Genomic DNA, 27,398 nt, shown 5'->3' with positions numbered 1-27,398 from the left:
CAGTACATTTCCATTCAAATACATCAGAATTAAGAAAGATATGTTATAAGCATTTAATTTTTAACAACTAAAATCCTTTCTTTCTAACAGCTGGAAGTGTTTTAAATTTTTTTTCTTTTTGTATTTATTTATGTATTTCAGTACATCTGAAATCCCTCAGTTCAGATTGCCATATGATGTAGTGAATTTTGAAGCTGAGCTTATGAAGGATCTTGGAGTGAAGGTAATGAGAAATATATCCTGCCTATGTATAGCTCAAAGAAAAAAAGAACAAGAATAGTGCCAAAGATTAACAGCAAAATGTCATGCACATTAGTAAAGAACAATTAAAAGCTACACTAGACAGAAGCAGGAAGATGCTTCCTCTTGCTCAGGGCATTTGTCTGTCTCCTGTCTGAATGCCACTAGTTTGGAAAAGGGCAATCAATAGTTTTCATCTGGCATGCCTGCATGTGATTAATTGTCTGTAAGAAACAAATTCCTAAATTGCTTTAGGGGTTCAATGTAGCTATTGGAATGATTTGATTTTTTTAATTGAGTTTTTTTCATGCAAGTCTGGCACTACTTAAGACATTCATATTTGATACTTCCCCCTTGTCTTCTGTTCCCTCTCCCTGAGTTTCTTCTTAATGATTTATAATAGTCTTTTATCTGAGTTAATTTTATAATAAAATGCATAAAATTAATAAAGTGTTAACATGATCATCTGTTATAAACAATAGCAGTCATTCAACTTCTTGGAAAGCAGTAGTTATGCATTATTCTGTTAAACGTGTTGTTTACAGATTATGGGAATGTTGCTTTATTGTTAAGTTAGGGACTGAGCTGAAACTTCAGATAGTATTTACAACTGCTGCACATTTTAATAGATGTTATAAATGTAGAATTCATCACTGGATTAAATTTTTGAGTAGTAGTAGTAGGGGTAATAACAATTTTAGCATGTTACTAAAGTAGTCAGTCAAGCAAGAAAATCTTGCAGGAATCTTACATGTTGATTCATACCATAAAAGCGGTATACTATTGTCACGAGACCCAAGTGAGAACCTCATCCTGCCCAGGTTAGATGTAAGGCAAGGCCTAAATGCTGCAGATCCATTTTTTCAGCCTTAAAGGATTACAAATGTATCTTTAAAGACTGATGGAATGGACGTGTTGCTAGGCATGCAGCTAAAAACAGAGCAGTGAGCCTATTTTAGACAAAATTGCTGGGTGTAGCCTCTTGGGAACCCTCTGCAAAACTCAGTTCCCCCAGGTAAGCAGTTATGACCACCTCTCCAGAAGGAGAGCCATCATGTCATCTTGACCTGCAAGTCTGTTGTTATTTTGTAGTGCAGCAGAGAATCTCAATGTAAATTTGCTTCCAAGCTCTGCCATTGGTTTGTAATTGACCCTTTGGCAAGCTGGTTAACTAAGTCCTTTAGCTTTATACCTGTATAATCTGAAAATATTTTCTGGTGTTTACTTAAAGCATTTCAAATCTGTGGTGGAAAGTGCTGTATTGTCTACATGTTCAATACCGCTGTTTATTCAAGTAATTCTACTGAAATTAGTAAGAATTAGTCAGGTGAATAAGGATTACAGAGCTGGGCCCTGGGATTATTATGAAACCCCACATAAAATAGTATTGCCATTTAAATTCCTTCATTAGATTTTCATAACATATGTACACAATAGGATGAAAAAAAATGTGTAATGACCATTTATGGAATGCATTCTGTTGCCAGTGAGCTTGTAGTCTGTTTTCTTGAAAGGATTACAACTGTATGTGGCTTTTGCAATTCTAATAGAAATTATACAAAATCTACAAAAGAAAAAAAAAAGAGCCTGTGTTTTAGGTATTGTACACTGTATTTTACATCTGCTATTTTTCAGCTGAGGCAGAAGTACATTTTCAAAAGTGTAGTAAATGGAATATAGATAGATTCAACAGCAAACAAGGTATGCAATGACATGAAGACTAGGCTGTGAAGTTCACAAAGCATAGTGCTTACACAGTCGAGCCTGGCATTTTGTGAAGTGAATGCACAAGTGATCTAACACAAATTGGGGGAAAACAAGCAAGTTCAGAGAGTCTAAAATGGGGAGATAAAAACACACATGCCTACGTCCAGAAGTACAAAATATCAGAAGAGGAATCATATACACTTTATGTACTCAAAAGCCTTGGGGTTGGCAGAAATGAGCAAAAGGTGTGTGCATCTTCAATTGCATGACATCTGTACAGAACACTACTATAGTTGGTTTGCTGAACACGCAGGAAACACTCCTCCCCTTCATTCGTAGAACAGCTGTAGTCGGTCAACCTGTGCTGTGGCTGCTCAAAACTGGATTGCTGGTGGAATGTTACTGTATATACATTTTTCACCTTTTGTTTCTGGAAGTATTAAATGCACTGTAACATTATAGATTATATATGCATTTTTCTTACTGGGACTTTTTTTTCAATAATACTAGTGACTGCACTGGTACTGTTGTTTGTCTAAATTAGAATTAAACAATTGCAAGTTGACATCAAAATGGATCACGTTTGTAATTTTGAAAATCTTTGTTAGTTTGCTGTGCAGAATAGTCTGCGTCATTATGAGTAAGTAGGATACTTACTTCTTCAGACTTACTGCTATTTCTGGCCCAGTTTTTGCAGGTAGGGTTTCTGAATCCACAAAACCACCATTGACTTTACTAAGTGTTTTTTGGCCTAAAGGTGTTCTAGCTAGTGGTCTCTGCAAAATTCAGGCTGTGAGCTTTGAGGGTGAAGCACAAAGAAACAACATCCTTCCTTTGGGACTGATGTTGCGTTCTGCAGAATGGCCAAGTGCCTGATACTATGCTGGAAAACATCACTTGGTTTTCTTTCAGAACCCCTGTTAACACAGGGTAGTGTTGTGCCTTTTATTTCCTTTATCTCTTTTTAAGAGCCTCATACTTACACGGATGTTTCTGCAATACCCTAAATGGCTTGTTTTTTCAGTTGCTGTATGGGGTGATTGTTCTGCTTAGCACACACATTTCCTAAACTAGGTTCTTGCTTCCACATCGTTTCTTAAATTCTGATTTTCACTTGGGAATATTACCCTTTGTAGTCAGTACCGAATACAGTGATTTACTCACAGTATAAAACTGCCTTTTTCAGCTTTGCCCCAGTATTGTGTTCCATAGATGGGTTTTGTTTGTTTAGCTTGTTTCATTAACTCCTTTAGCTTACAATAGAAACCAGGCTAGACTGTGGTGGCTGTGAAGATGATCTGAAGGTATTTTTTTACCCAGATCTAGTTTGGGCCACTTGCTTAAATCAGAGTCAATACGGTCTTTTAAGTGTGGCCTGAGGAAAAAAAAAGCAATTTGCTTTGCTTGTTCACTGGAAGGCCCTACAAGGTGTCAGAATGGAGGACACAATAATAATGATTTTCACATTACCAAATTAAAAGCAATTAATCTTTATTTCAGGTAATTTTTCGTAAAGGTCTTGCAATGGATGAAATGACACTCCATACCTTGAAAGAAGATGGCTATAAAGCAGTCTTTATTGGAATAGGTAAGAATAGTTCAATCCTCATGTGTTTTGTCATCTTGAAATTGAATGACTGTCTAAGAATAAACTGGGACTTATATCTGTGTTAATAACATGATGTGAGACAGCTTCAATCTAAAGCATTAAGAAAATATGGAATGTGATTTTTTTTCTTTAAAAATAGGAAGACAAAGCTAGGGCTTTAATACAGCTATTGAAACATCTGTTTGTTACAATTTTTATATGCATATGATAGATTTTTTAAGTAAGACAAGAAAGTAGATGAATGGTTTGATTCTTTTTTTATTTATTTAAATAGTTCAAAAATAGATGAACTGAAAAATTATTTGTAATTAATTGCCATATTGGCTGAAGTGTGATATACAGGTTCAGTTTTCAATTTCTGTGAACAACTTACTCTACCCATGTAATTACTGAGTAAATACATGCAAGTCAGTGATACCATGCTTGATTTCTTTTTCTATCCTCTATGTAAAACATGTAGCATCTTCCAGATAGGTTGTAGTGAAATGCAATTATGGGATGGGTTAACAAAATAACCTGACTTTGAGTTATACTAAAACTGGCATCATAGGTCTGTATTCTCTCATACGCTAAAGAAGTCCTGCACCTGCCTGCTATTTGAATTATTACTTCTTTTTAACATTTGATTAGAATTGTTATCCATTCACAAGTGTTTTGAAGTACAGCTGGACTCATCACTACCATATGATAGGCATGTTGAGCAGGCATCGTCTACAGTTGGTATGAGGCTTAATGTTCTTTATTGATCTAGATGTTGCCTAAGTGAACATAATAGGAAACAAGTTGTCCAACTGTTCCTCCTTCCTATTATTGATTACAGAGATGTAATTCTTAGTACAGTGACAACTGTTGTTTACCATCTGGGTATGCAGTATAATAAGCTTTGCAGGTCTATTCTGTCATCATGTGATTATAGTACAGAACATCGTGATTTATATAATCTTAAATTCTCACATTGTTGAAGACCTATGTGGAGGAATTTCTGTTGTATCATATTTTGATGCAATTGTATGCAAGGCAATGGACCAGCTTATCTTCTTTATTGTTTTAATCTGTCTTTTAAACTGCTTTCTGGAATCTCACCAATTAGGGATAGATGCATAAATAAACATTTGTTTTCTCAGTCTAGCATTTAGGAAAAATTTATCAGTCATTTTTGGAATATCAGCATGATATCCCCATATTTCTGACTCAGACGTCTGAAGTAAATGTTCAGTTAAAGGTTAGCAAAAAAGACCACTGAGCACTTTGCACTGTTTGCAAAGGATTGGACTGTTTGTATTGTATATGTGGGTATATTTTCTGACCCTAATAAAGCTATCCTAATATACATTTCTAATAAAAGATGTTTTATATGGACAACATTCTGCCATACAAACATTAGGCAAAGGGACAGAGCCAGAGCTTTAGTAAACAAGAGAATTTATCTGAAGCATAATTCTCTTGTAAACCATGTGTTCACTGAATGCATTAGGAAAAAGAGGTCATAAATGCTAATGAAGGATTATGTGTTCCTGCAAAGTTTTTTTACTGGTAGCTACCTTGCATTTGTGATGAGGTTGGTCCTTCTTTGTACCCCCATGTCTGCCTGTCATCTCTTTTTCACAGAATTCTGTAGGGCACTTGTCAGTAACATGGCCTTGCATACTGGTAGTGAAGGATGGAGGACAAACCAAGGAGTTACAGATTTCTAATTTCAGATGTATTAATGCAACAGAGCATTTATAAACTCTCAGTAACACCTGTTTTTCCATAATGAGTCCATGCTGTATTTCTTTATTTGCTCTTTGTCTACGGAGCAAACATATATTTAGCAAATTGCTACTGTGGACATTATGCTGAATCTTGGAAGTAACATAATTAAAGAATACTACTTACATAAAGTAGAAGTGTTTTTTTTTTTGTTTGTTTGTTTGTTTTTAAGTTAGTTGGAAATTTGTTTCTGAATGAATGCATATCTTGATGGAAAATAAATACGGTAGTTTATGGTTTTCCCTAGTAGCGGAGGAGCAAAAAAATGAATGGAAGCATAAAAGAAGATGAAGTTCCAGATGGGAAAAGGATGGGATATTTTGAAAGGATTTTTTCATAGCAACATGGTTTTTGAAGAGAACAACATTTAGTCTTGCAAATGAGGTGGAGCTCAAGAATTTATCAGTCAGGATTGTGCAATAGTCCAGGTGATTATTGAAGTTGAAGAGCACTTGTAAATAGAGAGCTATATGAGGGCAGGTAGATATTCAAAGAGAACTTGGAAAGCTGTATTAACACAGTTAGATATCAGGAAAAAGCTATTATTCTGAGGGAATGTTGCATGAGATAGGGGAAGTGCATTCCTCAGCTGGATCTGTGGAAAGGAAAACATGCAGCAGAGGTGACTGAGGCAAATGACCATATTGAGGAGAAATGAATAGCAAAGGATTTCTGTTGGAGCAGTAGTAATAGCTTAAGTTTTACTAGCTATACTTATGTTTCTGTACTGGCAGGAAAAAAAAAAAAAGACAACACCTCTCCAGAATTCTAGATATGTTGTGTGCATCAAAAACAAAGGAAGTTAGTGTGGAGGAGAAAAAGAAAAAAGAAGAAAATATTTATTTATTTATTTTTAGTGAAATATCAGCCACCTGCCTAGCATGGTTTAAAACTTTGTAGCATATGTTCCCGTGAAATGCTTCTTTCTTTCTGCTGTTAATGAATGCTGTTTGGAAAGGTATTAAAAGTGTGATGTAGTCGATGTATTTGCTCTTCTTCAGACCTGAAAGGCAAAGAATTCCCAAATTCTCAAAATGATACATAATCAGCCTTTCTCTAAAATAAATAAGTAGTAATAAAAAATGATGCTTAGTTCCATGTCTTTGGTTATTGAGGCCTTGAGACTATGATGGTGTTTATCTTAAGGTGAATGACACTCTGCAGCCAGTAAGTCTGGTCACTATTTGAAACTCAGAAAAACACATTGTACTAGATCTGAAGATGAACAGATGGCCAGGGTATGCCACCAACCTTCTGTTGTCTTAGTTTAAGTTACACACCTTACCTCTGCACTATTTTATTTTGCACCATCTTCAATTTCCAAATAGGCTGTGGCTTCACGTATAACATGATAGAGACTAATATGGAATTTGGGTTTACGAGTACAGATGACTAGATGTGTGGAAAAGCTTTCATAGTTACCTGGTTAATGGTAATGAAGGAGATCAAGACTTAGCCATGGCACACTGGAAGCCAACACTGAGAACACAAATGGTAGGGCAAATATCTCAGTCACAGGATTATCTGTTGCCTTATTTAACTTTTCATAGTTCTTTCCTTCAATATCCTGTTTTTTGTGTTGTTTTTTTTTCCTTATCAAAACAGTTTATGTGAAGTGTTTCATACAACTAGTTCGTAGTGCTGTACTGAATAATGCTAAATGTTTATTTCTCAAAGTTCAGTATGCTAATTGCCTCTTCTCTGTCCATCATTTACTCTCATGTCCTCTCAGTTTCTGCTCTACAAAGACATACTTTAGCAACATCTCACAGCAGACATTATCTTGTTTCACATACAAGGACCTAAGAGAGAGTACAGATTCTTCTGGTTTTCTCCAGCAGTCCTGATCTCAGGTTACAGCTAACATTAAAAGGTTATTAATTATATTACATTGAAGGATGGCCTATGAATATCAATTTTTTTTTGCATCAAAAATTATGATAAACAATAGCACACAAAATATTTTCACAAGACAAAAGGGCAGCAGCAAAAACTAAAGAGGAACAATATGTAAAATAGATTCTAGGAGTCTCTATTGTTTGATTCTTTTCATTGTCATTTAGTTGTGTGCAATTTCTAAACTTTGAGTGTTACTTCAATGAGCAATTAAAAATGCTAATTAAGAATTAGAGATGTAGAATAGAGACCTTAAAATTGTCATTTTAATACTCATTTCATCTTCCAGTTAGAAGTCTTTTGGTTTTATTTTGTTACTCGTAAGCACTGATGAATAGGAATTAAGTATCCCAATTGAATGTGGAAAGTTTTCAAACTGACCTCTAAAACTATTCATAAAAAACAGATGTTTTCTTTTCCAGATTTGATAGTTTACACTCAACCTACTCTACCTTGAATCAACTTGCATTTTGATAAGAAATCTTATCAAAAAAAACACCAGACATATCAGAAAATTTTGCTTTTTAAAAAAATCTCAAATGAGTTACTGCATTGTGTAGAGACTGAGGGCAAGAGAGAAGTGGTACGCTTAAAGTCAGGGTAAATCAATGATGAGGTGAGGAACTTGAGGAGAGAGCACATTGTCCTCAAAGACAGAAAAGTAAGGCAGCAGTATCTTACAGAGAACAGGGTGGCCTGATCAGTTTGTGTTACTGTGTCTCTTGATTGATTTCCAGGATTAAGTATTTTAAGATTTTTACCAAAAAAAATCCATGTGTATGTGCCTCACTTCGCTATCAGAGCAAATGCGGAAATGCTAGGCTTTTATTACTTCTTGAAGTTTAGCTACATTCTTTGCAAAACAGGGTTCTGTGGTTCTGTCTGTAAAGACTCCACAAAGCATTTTGTAGAACCTTTTTGAAAGAGAAAATACAAACCAATTTTTATGCAGCTATTTAATTGAATGACAATGAATGACCTAAATAATTTAAAGTGTTTAAGAATGTCTGATATGACATTCAAATAAATATATAGAAAGAATATTAACCATAAATGTATTCTCTACAGACTTTTACACAAACCTGTATATGTATTCTGTCTCATTTTGTTATAATTTGGGGGTTTTCTATAACATTTATGTTCTCTTTTCATAAAGATCATGTAGAAATATGTCTTCAAAGATTTATTTTTTTTTTAATTTGGTAAAACATTGAAAAAAAATCTAAGCCATCATTCCCAGAAATTACTTAAGTACTTCAACTGTCTGTAAGTTTATGGACCTTCCTAACTTTCTAATTAATTTCTCATTGTAGTGCAAAATGCAGCTAGTAACGAGGCTTTCTTGTTTCTTCCTCCATCTTGTGATTTTAGATTGCTGTAGAGTCTGTTTTATTGTGTTAGGGCATTCAGAGGTTCTTTTAAATACTGCAGAATTGTAGTTTATATGAACGTACAGAGGAAATCCAAGCAGAGAATGTTGCTTGGATGCATCATCAAGAGTATGTCCTGCTTGCAAAGGATTAAGACTATACATTGGAGGAAAAAAAAAAAAAAGAAAAAGAAAAGAAAAAAAATGAAAAGAAATCCCCCGTGGAAAGAACCTTTGTGATAATTGCAGTCATTCATAGTTAATTAACATAGCATTCAAACAATAATCTAATTATATTATTTCATTTATTGGAATGCAATTACCCTCCCAGCCCTCCCTCCCTCCCTCCCCCCCAAAAAAAGAAGTCCAAGCATTGATGTACCTTTTTTTTTAATAAAAATAATAGCAACAACAACAAAAATCTGTGAGACTGATTTACTGTCTCTTCCCCAAAAAGTAAGTAATCTCCTCATGCCTGTTATTATCTTCTGATTAACTATGCAGTGCCACCTGGTGTGCAGATGGGAAGAATATTACACATCAAGAGCTCTGTTCACACCCACCCACACAGATATAAACCTACGTGGCAAAAAGTGAACAGATGTTCATTTTGCTTGTGCTATAGGAAAAAATTGTGCTTCGTACTCCTGATTCATAAACTAAATTTGGAGGACATGAAATCTGCATATGGGGCCCGTAGGCCCATGGCCAACACAAACATTTATGGAAGAAATATGTTATATTCAAAATTGTTCTCATTTGAGGTTCTGAACGGATTTTTGTTTGTTTGTTTCTCTGATTTTGTTTTACCTTATATTTCTGAGTCTTCTTTTTCTCATCATTTTTTTCAGTTATCACCTCCAAAGGGAAAAGTTTAAAGGCAGAGTCATTTGAAACTATATCCAGGATTTATTTGTTGATTGGTTGTATTTCAGAATTGTTTTTTGTTTCATGGCATGTAAGATGACCCCTAAAATTATGCTTTTAGGCCTCTTTGCAAAGACCTGTTTGGATCAGCAGTAATGTAGCAAGTCACGTAAAATATAATGCATCTTGGTTAAAGATGGAACTGCAGTACAAAGCATTGCACAGCCTTAGTGTTCTAGGATCTTCAGTTCTATTATTAGAGGGTTATTTGCTGTTATTTTTTATTATTTTATAATGTCAGCAGTATTTTGACACTTCACAGGTGATGCTGTTTTTACTGCAAAAAAGCCAAACCACAAAGACCAGATAAAACACAATAAGCAGAAGAAAAAATATATGTTGGAGGCTGTGCAGGAAAGAATGATGTAGTTAGAAACATAATCAGCTAGATACTCAAAATGACTGTGTGTGTAGCTTAGTTTCTGGGTTGTTTTTATTGTCACTTGTAGACAACTATTGTCATTGTCTCAGAATCTTGCAACAACAGCACTTTTCACTCAGCATTTAAATGGTGAGAAAGTGGCTTTACAGGCCTCAGTATGCTTATGCAGTAAAAGATAATAAAGGCTGCATAACTGGGGAGGACACTAGGAATTATGTTTTGTTGTGACTAAAAGAAATATTCAAATCTATTTAGTTTCTAAAAGCTTTGAGGCTTTGGTTATGCACATGAGAATGAAGTCATGAAGATGAGTTCCAAAGTCAAAGAGAGTACTTTGAACAATTTGAAGAATAACAGTGACAAAGATAGCAATGGTGGCATTTGGGCAAAGCCAATTCCAAATATTTCACTATTACCACACAGTAAAGAGAATAAATTCTCTCTCTATATATATATTAAAAAATAGTTTGCTTTTTTTTTTTTTTTAATAAAGATCATGAGAAGGCTAGTGGTGCAATTTAGTGCAGAACAGAATCAAAACTGCACATTGAACTACAACGGCATGAAACATTCTTCCTGAGGAAGAAGGTCCACAAAGGTCTGTGCAGTCAAGTATAGGACATCTTTATAGTCCACCTCTTGCAGAGCCTTGTGTCTCACAGCTTGGGGAATTAATGCACCCCTCTCTAATGCCACATTTCCTAGTGTTTTTTCATGTCTCATGGGAAGAGCATTATAAGGAAATTGCACCATAAATCAATTCTGATGCAAAGAGTGTTAGTCCTCAATATTCATGTTATTCTCATCTAATGCATCTCTTTAATCTAAAAATATTGTTATTAAAAATGTAAAAGGAATATAGTTATATTAGAAAAGGAAATCTGTGAAGGAACCTGTTCTTACATGCTTATAGCAGATGTTTGAACTTGCTTCTATTCCCAGTGCAGCATCTTTCCTGGAGACCAGTGATGTACATACATCCAAGAATTTTTATGCTTGAGGCATCCTTTTCTACTATTGGCATTTGTAGTAATCTGTTCTTCCATTTCTGTGGTCTTTACTGCTGCTCTGGTTATTGGTGGAACGTTCCTAATACACATCGGAAGCAGTAGGCAGTTGAAAGCTTTTAGGGCTCAGATGCACAAAACAGCTTATTTATTATTAATAATCTTAGGAAACTTTCAAAAAAAAAAAAAAAACCAAAAAACTAGTAATCTGCCCTTGGGCATCCTTAATTTATTCACTTGCAAATTACACAGATTTTCATGCTCTTATTTACTTATCTTTCCTACCAAAAAACTACTTAGCATAACAATCTCTGCTGCACGTGTTTTACAAAACTCTCTCCTGTCTCCTTCTAAGATGTTGGACCGTTTCCCTGAAGAAATGCTCATCTAAATATAATGACAAAATCAATTTGGTACCTATTGTTTTGAGTAGCTAATTTTTTTAATATATGAGAAGATTAATTACTCTAAGATTATGTAGTGTTTTGGGGGGAATTTAGTCAAGCAGCTATTTTAAAGCATTTTGATGTCTGAGAAATACCTAAGAAAAGAAAATATTGAAGAAAATAGTGATGTTAGATACTGCAGTTTTGTATTCTTGATGTTACACCTTTTGGTGCTCTACGCATAAAAAAAGAGTTTTGCACACATGCTTGTTATTTCCAAAAGTTCATTCCACATGAGCCGCACAATTACTTGTATTGTTTAGATATACAAGTATTAGTTATGCTGCCGTCTTTTTGCTTCTACGTGCTTCTTCCAGACAAAGAATTACAACCAGACAAGGAATTAACAGCCAAAATAAAGTCCAGATATCAGTTGGTACATAACCCTTTAGTTCAGTTGAGTTCTCTTTCTTTGTAAGGAGTGTGTGTATCGTCCAATACAAATGGAATCATTTAATGCAATCAGACACTTTTTGAAAAGGTTTTCTATTTTGTACCATATGAGGACTGATACAATAGAGTATTTAAACAATGGGTTTAGAAATTCTTGACTTTCCATCAGTTTGCTTAAGCTAGTTAAATCATGGGCTGGTTGCATTTATTTTAAGATTGTACAGAAGTAGGTTGCATATAAAAATCTCACTTATTTAGTGCCAATTATTGGTGAGAAAATGACAAGCACTTTTAGATGTTAATGAATAAAGTTTTAAGCAGTCTTCCTGTACACAATAATGCCTCAAATAAAATCTTTCTGAATTCACATTCCCTTCACTGCCCACTCAACAAGCGGTCTATCTGCTTGTTGGATTACATTGACAAGCTACGACAAAACCTGAATTGGTGTGGTGGATTTGTAGTGTTGATGGACTTTTAGAGTTTGCTGTGGGAAACGTTCTTCCTCTGCCACTTCTCTGCTTCAGGCAAGTGGTCCCTAGGAATCCACTGCTGGGCCAGGCAGGGCACACCGCTTCCATCTGACCTGGTTATTGCCTTATGCTTCTCACTCATCTGCTTCTCGTGCCATCCTCGCTTGGTAGTCAGCCCTTTGTTGACACAGGACCAGATTGGTATAATTAAGGGCAGCTATCTTGTTTCAGGGGAGTCTCCTGACACCTGGGTGTTCCTGAAGATGGTTTTGGTCCTTCATATAACTTGGGGAATGCTCTAGTGATCCTTTTTGTCTGGGTGGGATTCATAGTTCAGGGCCTCCTGTAACCTGCTGGCCTTCCTTGCTGTCAGTTTGTGCCAGAGGGAATCCATCAATCCTTCCAGCTCAACACATTAATTGAAAAGCTTTCCTATTCCATTAGTATTTTCTTATCCAATGATGTTTCAGTGTTGCTACCATGAAATAGCTCCTGTCACTGTGGGAAAGGATGTCTATTGCCTTCCAGCATTGTGTGTCAGTGATCTCTTTAGTTTTAACACGATGGTAGTTTTTAATGGCAGCCAATGTCTGAAAAAAAAAAAAAAAAAAAAAAAAAGAACATTTTGGATGTTCACTGGAGTAAGTAATCTTAAGTGAAGCTATGTAAATATTTTTGTTGCAGTCTTTTGAATTTTGAGTGGATAGAGATTGTCCAAGGTTTTTAACCACTTGTCATGGTCTTGATACTTGAAAAGTGATCTTTACTATTCTAATCTATACTTTTCAGAGATGCTAGTCATGTAATTGTTTTCACTGTGAAATTAAAAGACATTGTGTTAATGTATATGTTAATAATGAATATTAATATTATGTACATAACTAGAGTAGTGCCTATAAGTATTATAATAAGTATATAATAAGTGTTACCTGGCAAGTATTTTACGAGAAAAAAATTTAATGTATGCAAATATTCCTCTGGGTTTGTGTAGCACAGTGGGGTATTCTGTAGGCTTGAGACCAAATTTGACATTCCTTGTGCATGAGTCATATATATATTCCTCTGTGCACATATCGTAATATCAAGCCCTACTCAAAATTTGGCTCTTCCTTGGAATAAGAGTGATGTCATAAGGTGTGGAGTTTATACAGTAATTAAGATTCACTGTTTGTACTGTTACTGCTTTCAGTGTATTAATGTTAAATTTGCTGTAAATTGTACTTATAAAACAATGTTTACAAGATTAGAAGACAGAAATAAGCATCGTAAGTACTCAGAGTGTTCAGATAATGGTAATACAAATTACATGTTTATCTAACAAAGGAAAATATTTTCCAAACATTGTCCTTGACAGTGTTTTCATTCACAGGAAATCCTTTGGCTATTGTTCATTCATTTGTGCTAAAAATATAGCAAGCTGAACATGAACCATTAGAGAATGTGAAAATGCATTTCAACAGTTAGTATGATGGCTCGACATTCCCTCTAATGATCTTTGGTGATTATTTTCATAGGAAGAAAAAAAATAATAATGAGAACTTAGAGAGCAACAGGTTTCAGTCAATTCATCTTTAATGTTAATACTGCAATTATGCTGAAATTACCAGTTACTTAGAATGTAGGAACTTTTGGTGCATTACAACATTTCTAAGAATTGTCAAAGCTTTGCATTTGTTACTGTTTAATTAATGTAATGGAAAACATAACTCATTGCAAATATAACTCATTGCAAATTTCTTAAGGTTTTCTTGTTAGGAATAATTCATTGTTGTTTTGTAACTAATGTTAAGAGATGGTTGTTTACTTGAGCATGATGTGTATTTTTAAATAATTCTAACCATTTAGTAGATAGTAAAATTTAAGAACCTGGTTGTTGTTTAAGTTTAAATGACATCATTAACCATTATCAAAGACAATTTCTCAATAGTACAGTATTCCTAGCTTTTTCTCAAATTACTGAATTTTTTGAATGAGAACAGAGCATATCTTCTAAAAGAAACAGTTCTGATTTTATAGTTTTATATTATTTATCAGTTAGACATTGTAAATCATTACAATTTATTATTTCAATTTACAATTGACTTAGGCATGATTACTTTTGTGTTTGCTGTGACACACAGGCTTGATTCCCCTACTATGGCCCAATAAATTATTATTATTTTTCTTTTTGTAGAAGAAAAATAATAGCTAAATTTTTAATCTGGGAAAAAATTTCTTAACCTTTAGGTAGCTTGGTAAGGATTGCTTTAAAAACAAAGCAAACGAAGTGTTTACATAGTTGGACAACCAAAGGACAGCTGTTTACATTTTCATGTTGCTTGTAGCTCCTTAGTTTGGTGTTCTGCAGCTGTGCTGTAGAATAAACTCTTGGTGGCTAAGGAGAAAGGAAGAGTCCAAAATGTGAAGCACTTTGATGCCTGTTCTGAGTAATGTTTTAGGCAGTTATGGTGATTTCACCCTCCCCCAGGTGTGGTGGCCATCCCTCAAGTGCTCCATGCACGGCTCAGGACAGCCTCTTCCAGCGCAGGCGTCCCCATCCCAGTGGCTGCCTCTGCAGCTTCAGCACAGGAGCTCACGGCATTGTGTGCTATGCCAGGGGTTAGTGTGGGGGAACTTGAGTTCATGACTACTACAGAACCAGAAGTTTATGGGACTTTAAGTTGCCTGTTCATCTCCTTATATCCAGAGTTTGAGTTCTTGCCTGCTGGTTGTAGGAAGGAGTTTGCAGGGCTTGCACAGTGACCGTTTTGCACAGGAAGCAGGAGGTACTCAGTTGTAGTGTCTGTACTAATCACTGGGATAAAGTTCCTGCCTGTTTTGTTGCTCTTGTAGCTACTTGATAATAACGCTTGGAGTTAATTTGCATTTAAAAAAAAATGATTTCCTTCCTCCAGTACATAGAATCTAAAGAAATCACCCCTGATTGTTACCAGCCTTGCCTTCTTTGCGCACAGCTTTTTCTGGAAAGCCCAATAAAATTAAGTAAAGGAAATTTTGAAATCTTAGCACTTTTTAAATCATAGGGACACGAGAGTCTTAATACACCCACTACACTGGCAAGTTGGTTCCTTATTTTTCAAATGCAAATATGGGGCTTTACATGTGCTGAATGTGCCCTTTATTGTATTGAAGCATAGAAAATACACATTGTAGCTCAGTCACTTCTGTAGACCTGCCATGCTTGCGAGAATGGAATGTGTTTAATCAGCCTTGCAGAGTGAATAATCATAGATACAAGTGTGGCGTTCAGTGTTCATTCAGAAAGCTATAGAATATGCAAACAAAATGTTTAGTTAAGGTAGAATTGAGTGAATTGCAGCTGTAGAAGCCAGTGGTAGTTGGCTTTAACTGGAAGCCACCTTCATTGCCTTTAATTTTTCACTTGGTTAATAACAAAAATATAAATCATGCACCCCAGTGGATCACTGGAGGCAAGTAGTGTGGTCTGGTGCTCTGCTGAGCATGAGACACAGGCTCTAGCTGTTGGCCTTAAGTTTTCTTGTCAGCTGTGGGACTCCTGGCTGTGTCTGTTCTTCATTCTTCTCTGCTGTCAAATGGGAATGGTGAGACTTAACACTGAAAGTGCTATAAAAGTGCTCAGCACCGTAAAAGCACTGTGGAGAAGCTTGACTATATTCTTGCCATCCAAACATTCAAACCATACCTTGGAGCTACAGAAATCTTTATTCTTAACTACCTCCAATGTAGTGCTGCTCCCCCAAATTGCATTCTTCTTCCAGTGTCTTGAAAAGGATGCGAAACAAGTAAAATACCAAATTAGTTAATGTAAACTTTATTTGATAAAGGGAGCAATTGGCACAAATCTGGCAATTTGTGAATAATCACAAGAAAGTCGATTTTTTTTTTACCAGATAACTTCTTACTCACTTTGCACAATTTTCATTGTTTTCCCTCACAGCATTATGCTGTTAAAGATGTATTGTCTAACTTGCTGTTTTCTAAAATGAAATTTTAATAATTTATCAAAAATGAAGCATATCTTGCATACTGCCTAATATAGATTTATTTCAAAGTTTCAAATATGAAAAGATCTAGACCAGAAGTAGTTTGCTTACATGGTAACATTTTACTTACATGTTGGAAAAGAGCATTGAAGTCAATATGATTGCATTTATATCACCAATTTGCAAAGCAGCTTGACTTTGTTTCCTCCAGTTCTCAAAGAACAATATGCTACCTCTTATATAAAACTCCTTCTAAAATTCCTTGTAGTAAAATCTACTGTGCAATAGGGGTTTCATATTTCTAATAAGCATACAGTAGTATAAGGGTCAGGGACTAACTGCTGAATAAAAGTCAAAACTTGAAATGAGGTGCCTTTCCAGTTTAGCAGTGGGCAGTGATAGATACTGATAATGTTTGATTAATGAGCAGCAGCCTTGCAGTGGGTGAAAACATCTGTAAGAAATGATTTATTATTTCAAAGGTATTGGAAGCTTACCATATCTTGTAGATTTAACTGTGTGTGCCTGAATAAAATAAATGAGATGCAACATGTGAAAAATGAAAACACATTAGTTGTAAGGGATGTGTCACAAGCAGGGTATTTTTGTTCAAGTACACTTTGTCATGGGGATTTTTAATGTTGCTCTGAATACAAATCACTTAACCAGTTCATAAAATCAACCTAGTTGGAATTCTTACATCTATCATCCAAGACAGAAATGAGGGTTAAACTTAATATGCTGGAACTTCCCTTAAATGTTTGCATTTTGCATCATATACAGCTGTTGAAACTACACAAATAAACAGAAAGGATTCTCTCTTAGAAATACAATAGAAATGAAAAACTGTATTGATGGAATTTTAACACTGAAATCAGGAAAATGCATTTAATTAATTTGTAATGTCATTAGAAGAAAATATCATTAAAAGGAAATATCATTAATGTTTTCTAAATTTGCTATAAATACAGTTCTAAGAACAAGGGTGTAATTCTCTTCTCCCTACATAAGTTGCACGTCTGGAACTGAACAAAGACTTGTAGATGGAGATTTTACTTTGCCACAATTTGAGGTTGTCTTGCAGATGTTTGCTTTCTAAAGTGACGTTGCTGTTTCTGTGGTATGTTTCTGTGTCTGTCGATCTGGTGCCAGGTTCCCTGGTTCTGTTCAGACCTTCTACGGAGTTTAGGTCACACAGAGCTAATTAATGACAGTGCAGACTCACCTCCATGAAACTGCAACATGTGTTCAGACAAGCTGGAGTGCCCTGAGTCCCATGTTGCGGAAAACTGCCTTTCCCCCAGTTTGGGAAATAAGTAAGGTGAGCCAGAGGAAAGATACAGCTTGCTTTCCCATTTTCTCATCTTCTGTGAGATCAGTGACTATGGAGCAATTTGTTTCCAATGGGGAATATTTGGAAATATGCTATTGGTCTGTTCTATGCTATTCCATAAACCTACACCTAATATTTGTGTTAATCTTACACACTTCCTTACTTTTCTGTTCAGTCCAATTCAATAAGCATCTAAAGTACTTTTCTTTGGGTTTTGGCACAGTTTAGATACTTAGGATCATCATTGTTTATCAGAAGTTTTGTTTAAGATCCTGTTAGATTCTATTCATAGCATTTACTTTCTTCAAACAGAGCCTTTTCTACTCTGTTCTTCATCTTGTTTTGATCTTACAGGCTCGTCTATAGTGGGAGTTAGTAGAAAAAAAGCTTCTTTATCTTCAATTCTCTTTTCATACTATCTCTGAAATAAAAAGAAGAGGAAATTAATCTTGTCCTCAGACCATAAATTCAGCCAGTTCTTTAGGGTCCTTGAGTAATGTCATAGCTTTGAGTTAGAAGGTTCTCTTGTTCATGTAGAGGTTGGCTCATCCTCTCATCAGGCCCTAGAAGTTATTTTTGTAAGACGTACTAGACAGTTAAAGCAATTATGAAAGCAGAGGGCATCTGGTTTACTGTCACTGGTTTTCATGAAATAGAGCTCCAGCAGTGATAGCAACTCCCTTTCTTTAATGTGGAAGCCACAAACTGACTACATTGAAGGGGTGACCTTTCAACCTACAAATTGAGTGGAATTAGAGCAGCTTGCCAACTATGAGATCTTGGGTAGTATCCCTGCAGCAGGTGTTGGTCTAGAGAACATATGGAAGAACAGCTGGACATAATGTTTTCTGAACTCTTTCAGGATCCTGACCCATATATATTTATAGGGATATTGAGGGAGGGGGTATACACAGAAGAAAGAAAGAAACCTAAAGAATTAGGTAATCATAATTTATAGTAATGCTATGTGGATGTTCCAGTAATTTAGACTAACAGCCAAGTTGAACCGTCAGAAGCAAACGCTGACAGAAGCACTGTAGATCTGATAATTTCTGCACTGAAGGGTCTGGATTCAAATTCCTTGGTCAGACAGCTAAGTCTATTATCTATCCGGTATAGAAAAAGACAGACATGCTCCAAAATGATTTTGAAGGTTTCTTATGTAAAGAAAACATGCAGAAATCCAAACAGTTTTTCACTATCCCTTGTTATCCACAGTGAGGAAGGTGATACTGGGAACAAGACCTAGAGGAACTTGCAGCTCAGTCTGTTATGATTCCTAAAGTAGAGCACAAGAGAGCAACAAATGGTAGTTTTGAGGTATCTCCTTCCTGAGGAGACTGTCCATGCCAAAATATGCACATCCAGAGCTCCGGTTTGGAGCAAAGAAATATTCTTTGTAGTCTGGAGGGAAAAGAAAAGAGAAAGATCTCAATAATAATGTTTTGCCCCACTTCTCAAATGGTGCATACTTTTAATACTTGGTCTGTAATAGTAAGAATTGCGACTTTGAAGTAAGAACATTATATTTTATAACCAGTTTTACACCTCAATCACAATGTCTGTTCATTTTTCATTATTTTAAAATATTTTGCATTGGCTAAACTGATTCACATATATGAGAATGTGTACTTAGGTTTTATTTTAAGGTGCCTCTTGAAGCTTCTACCGCTTTAGATGTATTTTTTATCGATGTTTTTAAAATCTGAAAACAGATTCAGGACTTAGAGCTCCAAGTGTGCATGGAAATGAAGGACTAATTATGAGTATTGTTATTGGAGTCTGGAGTAATTCCCAAAGCAAGTAGCGTTCATAGATGTTGGAATTCCTACTGCCAGCATTTTAGTTGCTGTGTACATCCCAGAGGCATGCAAAAGTCCCATATTCAAGATAAAGTTATTTTGAAAATACATTGATTTGAGGTCCTTTTACTGTCATCAGTTTCTCAACACAGTGAAACTTGGATAATATACTACGATGTGCAGGAATTATGAACTAATGCTTCAAGATGAAGTTCATTATGTCATTGTGTGCTCTTGAAATCCTATGCTATTTTTTGCCCATGTTCTTCAGCAGGGATGGAAGTATATCTGTAACAGTATGACTAATTATCTTTACATGCATTTATCACTAAATAAACTTCACACAGGACAGCAAGATTGTTTACTTAAGCAGTATAGTACTGGGAATGGAAGATAGCTCTAGAACACAGGATTACATTGCCAGAATGGCACTATTTATTAAGCTATGATAACGCTAATGTTCCTCTTTGATGTATAGTATGTGCGACTTCAGCTGAACTTGTAGAGAGCCTTAAGGATGTTTCATTGAACATTTAGTATGGCAGCAAGCCAGAATACATTTAGCCTAAACCCAGATGACAGGTTGGTAATGAGGTAGTGATTGATGACCACTGCTTCCATATGAAAACCTGCTTGATATGCTGGGGGGGAAATGCATTGCTAGCTTTTTCATTTCACTCCCTCTGTATTAGTTATTCTTACTGTAGAGGAGTAGCATTGGCTGCTGGTTATTCAATTCTGGTTTCACTTTTAGATGAGAATCGAGTACTCAGCAGAGATTTTAGAAGCACAGCCCTATGGCTACTTTTATGTGTAATTCAAATCCAAATTTCAATGGATTTTTATTATCAAAAATAACTGCAATTATATCACCTATAGAACACCCTATAATATTCTTATTACCTGCCTTCTGTAATTTTCAAAGTCCTGTGATTCAACTCCTGTGCCATCTAAAAGGCATTGCTTTCCATTCTAATATAAGATGAAACTTGGCCCTAAAGTTGTATAACATTGCTCAAGCAAACAAGCCTGAACAAAAGACTGGTGTTTATTTTGCTTAGTCCTCTTGAGTGCTTCACTGTAAAGACACATTGCACATTGCACTGCCTATTCAGATGATGGACAAACTGTTGTTCTGCACACCTAGAAGGATATTTAAGCTTCATCCTTCAGCCAGATTCCAGTCTGATGTCTGAATTGGCACTAAGAAAAGTTAAGAGGAGGCACCAGAGAACCATAAGGTTTATATCGTAGCTGTACTCACTCAGGCAGGGTGTGTGTTAGATGTTCCTGAAGCTGCAGGATAACTAATGGGATCATATTAAGGCCTGGTTAGAAATCACCCAGAGATGCAGCAAAGGGCACTAGGGCCACATAAATATCCAGTGCCAAAAGAAGCTCATTGTTAGTGTTTTCCCAGGCAGAAGGATCTCTTGGTCAGGAATGGGTGAGAAAGCTTGTCACCCTAACCAGAGTGATATTACATGCTCTCAGAGCAAAAATATGAGCAAGAAAAATAAGATCAACAGAAGAATCAAGAGCTAGAATGAGGTGATGGGGCCAGGAGCAGTTTCCATGTTCTTCCTGCAAATCCCGAGGAAGTAAGGGAAGTGGTCATGCCCTGTGGCGAGTGGCTGGCTTTTTGGCAGGGAACCAGTGTGATATTATAAAAGCAGGTGTTCAGATTTGTGGTGTGTTTATGACCATTTGTTGGACCATATGAGGCAGCCTGTAGCCAAAGGATTTACTGGTGGGCCTTAATGGCAAGACAGGTTCTGACTGGATCAAGTTGCTTGTCTATGAGGCCAACTGAGGTCATTCTGGTACTGCTTAACAGCCAGGTGACAGACAGTTTTAACAACCATTGTACATTTGGGCTATTAACAATCACTTTGTGCAATGCCAGAAGTGCTTCCAGCATGACTCTGAAAAGGGGCGGGCAAGGCAGGAAACAACTGGACTTCCATTGACATATGAGCTGGTGGTGACTACATGTACAAGCAATTTGATTGGTACCATGGTTCATCAGGAAATGGATATAACTTCCTTTTTTTTAGTTGACGCTGGGGGAACGCTTTTATCTGCTTGGGAACCTGTCCAGGAGTGCACCGAGTAAGAGCTAAGATAATCAGTAGTGCTTCTTGATGACAAGTCCACTGCTGGTGAAGAGGATCCCAGTAGAATTCCAACAGTCTCTGAAGGAGAAACAAAGGAATGGGGTAGTCTCCTGTTGGGTGCAGGGAAAGGAGAAGGTCAGTGCTGGGTTCAGATATGCGGTGCTAAAGTTTAACTCAATATCCACAAACCAAAATGATGAGGACAGGAATCATGACCCAGTCTATTCAGGTCATTTAGCTCCCACAGAAGCAAAAGTGACATTGTTGTTTCCTTATTAAACCACACCTCTTTGGTGCTTTCTTTCTTCACATGGCTTCCACCTTTCATCTCACAACCTTTTTGAGTACCTCTGTTCATTGTATAGTAAGCTCCTGAGGCAACACTGGTCTACTTTTTGTTTGGAAGGTACCCATGTCGCACGTGTTTAATACCAAAATAATGCTACATGAATTAATACCTTTTAACCTAGATATATCCTTCATCCAGTGGAAACGTAGGTTGTATAAATTTCTTTATGTAGTTGTGGCATCTCCAGGGCAGGTGTCCTGAACGCTGCAGAATTTGTCATCTTATGTTAGATTTAAACATTGTTTTCTTATAAATATTTTGATTTTGTGTGTCAAGTATTCACAGTTATAAAGTGTGCCTAATTGAGATGACCACACTTTGTTGTTCACCAACCAGTGACAAGATGGAGCCAGGTCCATTGATTTTTTTCTCTGTTCCTGGAAAGACCTTAATTTTAACAGGTGGCATATAAGGACATAGTCTTTGGGTGGAGATTAAAGGCCATATGGTGTTGTTGCTTATACACTGGAAAGCCTAGTTATTTACTGTAAAATCTGACTCAAAATTCTATACGCAAAGCACAGACTCCTACTTGGTTTGTTTCCATAACAACATACAAAACAACATCAATCACTTATAGTAGATCTCCACACTCCATAATTAGGGATGCGGTTTTAAGAAGTGTGGGAGGAGTTGTGTAAAATGTTTTTATGTAAAAACAATGTTAGGCCTTGTTCTCACAAAAGCTTATGCATACACTTCACTTTATACAGTGCAAGTAATTCCATTGACGTTGATGGTTATGTCCACATAGCATTGATACAACATCTGGAGTGGTTGTACTCATGATGTGCTGTGTTCTATTTGAATGACTGCTGTGTGAACAGGGTTTGCTCCATAGGGGGGAGCTTGCCTTCTGTATTGGGAATAAGCTTGGTCTTGAGTTGGGGTGTACCTCAACAGACACTGTCAATACAGCAATTAAGCTTACAGCACATGGACTTCAGTATGAGTGTAAATGTTTGCAGTGGCAGAACCTGTTATTGCAGAAAAGTGGTAGAAAGATAAAACTGCTCAAAGAACTTGCTTTATGAAAAAGAAAAAAAAATAGTTGTGTATCTTTCTTTTATGTAGAATTTTAAGCCAGTGAGACACCTGCCAAAAGCATATATGACATTTTTCACTGGTATCAAGTATGTTCATTCCATCTCCACACTTCCTACAGTATAGCAGTCAATGATAGATACCACCATATGCAGCTGTTACAGCATTATAACTTCTTCAATGAGCCAGTTCCACAGTCCCATTAAGCACCTGTAGTGATCCACAGATTGGGAAAGTTCAAAATCACTACACAAGATATTACTGCTCTGCTAGACTTACTACTTTGCTAGTAAAAAGCTTCTTGGTGGCAGTGTTTTTTTTGTTTTGTTTGTTTGTTTTTAATTTTATTTTTAATATATGTTATCTATGTTGCAAAGTACCAACCTGAAATGCTTTCAGATTTACTGGATTTTTTAAGGCAGTTATATAAATAAGGAATAAGAAAGCACATTTGCCAAAGCATCCTTCAGCTAACAAACCCCTGAGCCCCCAGGCAAGCGGTGTTTGAGTCTTGTTAGTTTTGGGCTGCTCAAGAGACAATGCTGGCGGTGTGAGTCTGGAAAGAAAAGGCTGAAGGGGAAAACCATGAAGAGAGTGAGGGAGAGTTGGAAAACAAGTGTAGATAAAAGGAAAGCAAACAAGAAAACCATATCCACAAGGAAACGGGACTGAGAAAATTAAGGAATTATAAAGGAAGAAAAAAATATATAATAAAATGCATAAGCTAAAAAAATAAGCAAATGGAAGAAATAAAAGCTAAAATACATGAGCAATATCCATAAAAGTAATAAAATTGGAAATATTAAAATAAAGCAAAAAGCTCACAGTTGCTTTAACCTTTTTTAACTATTTTCTTTTTCAACAAATCTAATTTTTTCTTTAAAGAAAAAGGACAGATGAATGAAGTAGGTGTGTTTTGTTGAATTTGTATAATATCTGTTCTTTTTGAAATATTGTTCATCACATGTATAAAGTAACATCTAAAGTTGAAAAAGTATACATTTATAATAAATACCTCTCCTTCAGCTGAAATAAGTTGAAAAATGGGGAAATACATGTATTTTAAGGATCTTTACATAGGTTTTAATTACATTACTTTGTCAGCTCAAAGAATAAGCATATTATTGTACCAGCCACTATATAGTTTATTTCAAAACATAATTAAATCACAGCTAAGGTTGCTAGGTGACAGGTAAGAGAAGATGTATAATTAGACATGTCAAAAAAAAAAAAAAAGTCATAGTGAAAACTAGTAATCATGAAGGAAGGTTACCATTGTCTGCGCTGACACCAAATGACCATCTCATTCAAATATACAGTTCATTAAATAGTCACCTCCCGCTCTGCTTCTGCTGCTGAGCTCTTAGTACTCTGTGTGGAGTCAGTCGAAATAGGAGGACTTTTAATTAGGTGCTAATTTTGATTTGCTCTCTGAAGAACTCTTTGACAGTATATTATTCTTAGGTTTTTAATATTAGCACTCACATGATTCCCAAAGACAGACACTGGGGCTGCCCCTCGATATGTGCGAGTCTTTCTGCCTGTGTCCACTGTGTGTAGATTACTGGCAAATGATCTGTGTTGTGGCATGGCCTGCAGATATGATTCAACTCCTTAAAACAAGGAAGGAGCAAAAAAACAAGGAATTTGCAAAAATCAGAATTTTACAATAATTAGTAGTAAGACGTTGAACTAGGAAAATGTGGTTGCTTGCTGAATAAGGCAGGTGACTGAGTGGCAGTGGACATGTAGATGGCTGAGGAGCTGTTGTGAAGTTGTGGGTCAGTGGCAATGCTGTTGGACCTGCAGCAGGCACTGATGTGGTGGTACCAGGATGTTTGATCTGTCCATCCAGGTGTTCCTCTGCCATCCAGGGAAAGCCCCACTCACTGCCCACTCCCACCCAGTTCTCCTAACCCTGGAAGCAGGTGCAACTCTTATGGTGCAGCCAGACAATGGATTTGGTGTCTTGTTCTGCTCCAGCTGGGATGACCAAGATAACCCTTGAACACCATGTCACCTAAATCTGCTGACATTAGCTTCCATCTTCCCATTCCTTGGTCCTCTTTTTTTGCTGCCCTTGATGTTTGGTATCTCTGATAATCATTAGCTTAGTGATCTTTATCTTTTATGCTTTTATTTATGTGGTTACCTAGGCGTTGTTGGCCTAGCAAGATTGTACTCCCCAGATGGTATTCCAGTTACCCACGAAGTTTGGCTGTTTTTTTGTAAAACACCTGCTTAAGCAGCTGCACAATGCAGCCATCCTTCAGACCTTCCTTTCTCCAGTTGTTGGGGACCTCCCCCACCTCTGTGGCCTTTCAAAGATCATAGACAGTGGTCTTTCAAGGACATTGCCCACGTCTCAGCACCTTCATTCCTGCATAGACCACAGGTGGTCTAGTTGCCTCCAGAACTCCAAATGCAAGGAGGTAACTTTTAAGGCAACATTCAGTCTATCAATGTAGTAGGGAGTAAAAAGTCTGCATGCTTCCCTGACTATAGAGATTCTGGTTATAAAAGATCTATTGGTCTAGCATATTTAAATCCTATTGTGTGAATGACCAAGAGCCATCACAACCTTGCTTCTAATGTATGGTCCTAAGTAAATCACATAAATTTTTGTCCATCTGTAAAGAACAGGGAAAAATGTTTATCTGTTATCTGGATATTTTGAGGACTGACTTTTAGTGTAGCACCTTGAAAATAGAAAGCGCTACAAGCAGTAAGTGCTATTTGTTACTATTGGTATTGAAATAACTCAGGCAGCCGAGCCTAGACTATAGCTTGCTGTCTGCCTAACTGATTTGCGTTTCTACATGCAATGAAAATGAGAAGGTATTGCTGTAATATCACCACCTTCATTTTGTAAATGTTATGCCTTTGCAGTACAGCCAGGAATTCTGCATGCTGAATTTGTTATACATTTAATTGCAAGGCTTCAGAAACTTTAAATATTCTGTTTCTTCCTTTCTTCTTCAATGTCACAGTAACGTTGCATTTATGGTATCTTTTGATGTCTCCATTTGTTGGGTGTATCATTCCGTTTATTTCTTTCCAGATTTTTAAGTAATCTTATTTGGACTTATCAATTACCTTTCATTAATTAGTATTCCTCTCCTTCGTAAAATCTATGTAATTGGGAATTTTGGTTTCAGCATAGTATTATAAACTGTTTGTGTAAGTGATCAAGTGAGTAAGTACGAAAATAGACATGTCCCTGAAACTTCCTCTGTGGTGCCTCAATAGTAATCTCTTTATGTTAGAAAGAATTCATTTAGAAACAGTTTTGTTTCTTGCCTCTTCAACAGTTTGTTCATTCAAATATTATGAAATTTAGTTTAATTTGTTCCTGGGTTATACGTCTTTGAAAATGGCTTTATATTTTGTCTTAAATTGATTATAGAGATGACCATGAGCAAAGTGACTCATGTATAAATACTTATCTGCTGAGCATTTGATTGCAGACTTAAGAGATTTTATAATCTTAATCCCTCCCTTCAAAAATATGAGGGTATGAGCTTTTGGAAAGATCTGTACTTACAGAAAGGGAGCTGAATCTGTGCATATAGTTGTTGATATGATTGTCAGTGCAGAGTTATCAAGCTGATAACTTTCAGTGCACATGCTATACCTTTAACATACAGAGCTGATTTTGTATGTGAGCACATAAGTGAATTCTTGTTTTCTACTTACATGTGTACTATAATCAGAAATAAAGCGGCAGTTATCAGAAGGCAGAGGTAGGGTTGTTGTGCTGCTTTGTTTTGGTTTTAGTAGAGGATTCTGTTTATCCCAGTCTCTTCAGTCTCATACAACTGTTGTTGCTAAGGTTAACTGAAGTCATTCTATGGCAAGTGTTCAAGCAGGCATAGTCTGATTTTATATGTGGAGCAAGACTAATAAAAATTATCATTAAAGCACTGGTATGAAAAGCTTGGTTTGGTACAACAGAGTTGATGAATTTCTGAAAGACAGTTTTGTCATTAGGACAATAAATGTGCAACGTAGGATTTTCCATCTGCATGGTGAGAATTTTACAAGGACTTTATGGAGGCTCCAGTATCAAGCAATATCACTTGGGACTTGTTAGAAAATGATATCGGAGGTATAGTCTGATTTACATTGAGAATTACTGTTCTTACGTGTTGCAAATATCAATGACAATAGGTAATGATATTTCAGAATATACTTTTAAATACTAGTAACTTAAATCATCTGAGAATATAATTATAATCAGTTTTTGATTTAAAGTCCTTGGCCATTTTATACACTCCTGTCTCAAAAGATTAGTGAGTGTTTTTGTTGAATAAGGCAAAGCCCAACTCCATCAGTTACTGGGAAGGGGACTGTGAGTGGCAAGATGTGATTTCTGCAAGCAAACCTGTATGGTACTAAATGGAAGCATGGAAGGGTGTTTGGAATGAAAAAGTTTCAAAAATTAACTTTCCAGCATTGTGTGAGAGTTTTACTCTCTAGCTTACCATCCCTGAGCTTTGTTTCTTTGTAGCATGAGTAGATGAAGAAAGGGTCTGATTCCTGGTATGCTGCCACTGGCTACAGGATCTCTGTAATTGATAGAAACAT

General features: G+C 36.2%; 1 protein-coding gene across 4 annotated transcripts in view; it reads left to right on the top strand.

The window, feature by feature from the left end:
• The window catches only part of DPYD (dihydropyrimidine dehydrogenase), a 354,038-nt gene that overhangs the window by 123,392 nt on the left and 203,248 nt on the right, over positions 1-27,398 (top strand). For all 4 annotated transcript variants that reach the window (XM_040566231.1, XM_040566230.1, XM_040566229.1 and 1 more), the window contains 2 exons: positions 142-223; positions 3,448-3,535. In XM_040566231.1, coding sequence (XP_040422165.1) covers positions 142-223; positions 3,448-3,535 — 170 coding nt within the window. The remainder of the gene's footprint in view (positions 1-141; positions 224-3,447; positions 3,536-27,398) is intronic.

Source organism: Cygnus olor, chromosome 8 (assembly GCF_009769625.2).
Source record: "Cygnus olor isolate bCygOlo1 chromosome 8, bCygOlo1.pri.v2, whole genome shotgun sequence".
NCBI classification, from domain to species: Eukaryota; Metazoa; Chordata; class Aves; order Anseriformes; family Anatidae; genus Cygnus; species Cygnus olor.
The sequence above is the reverse complement of the archived record's forward strand: the minus strand, read 5'-3'. Positions and strand labels throughout refer to the sequence as shown.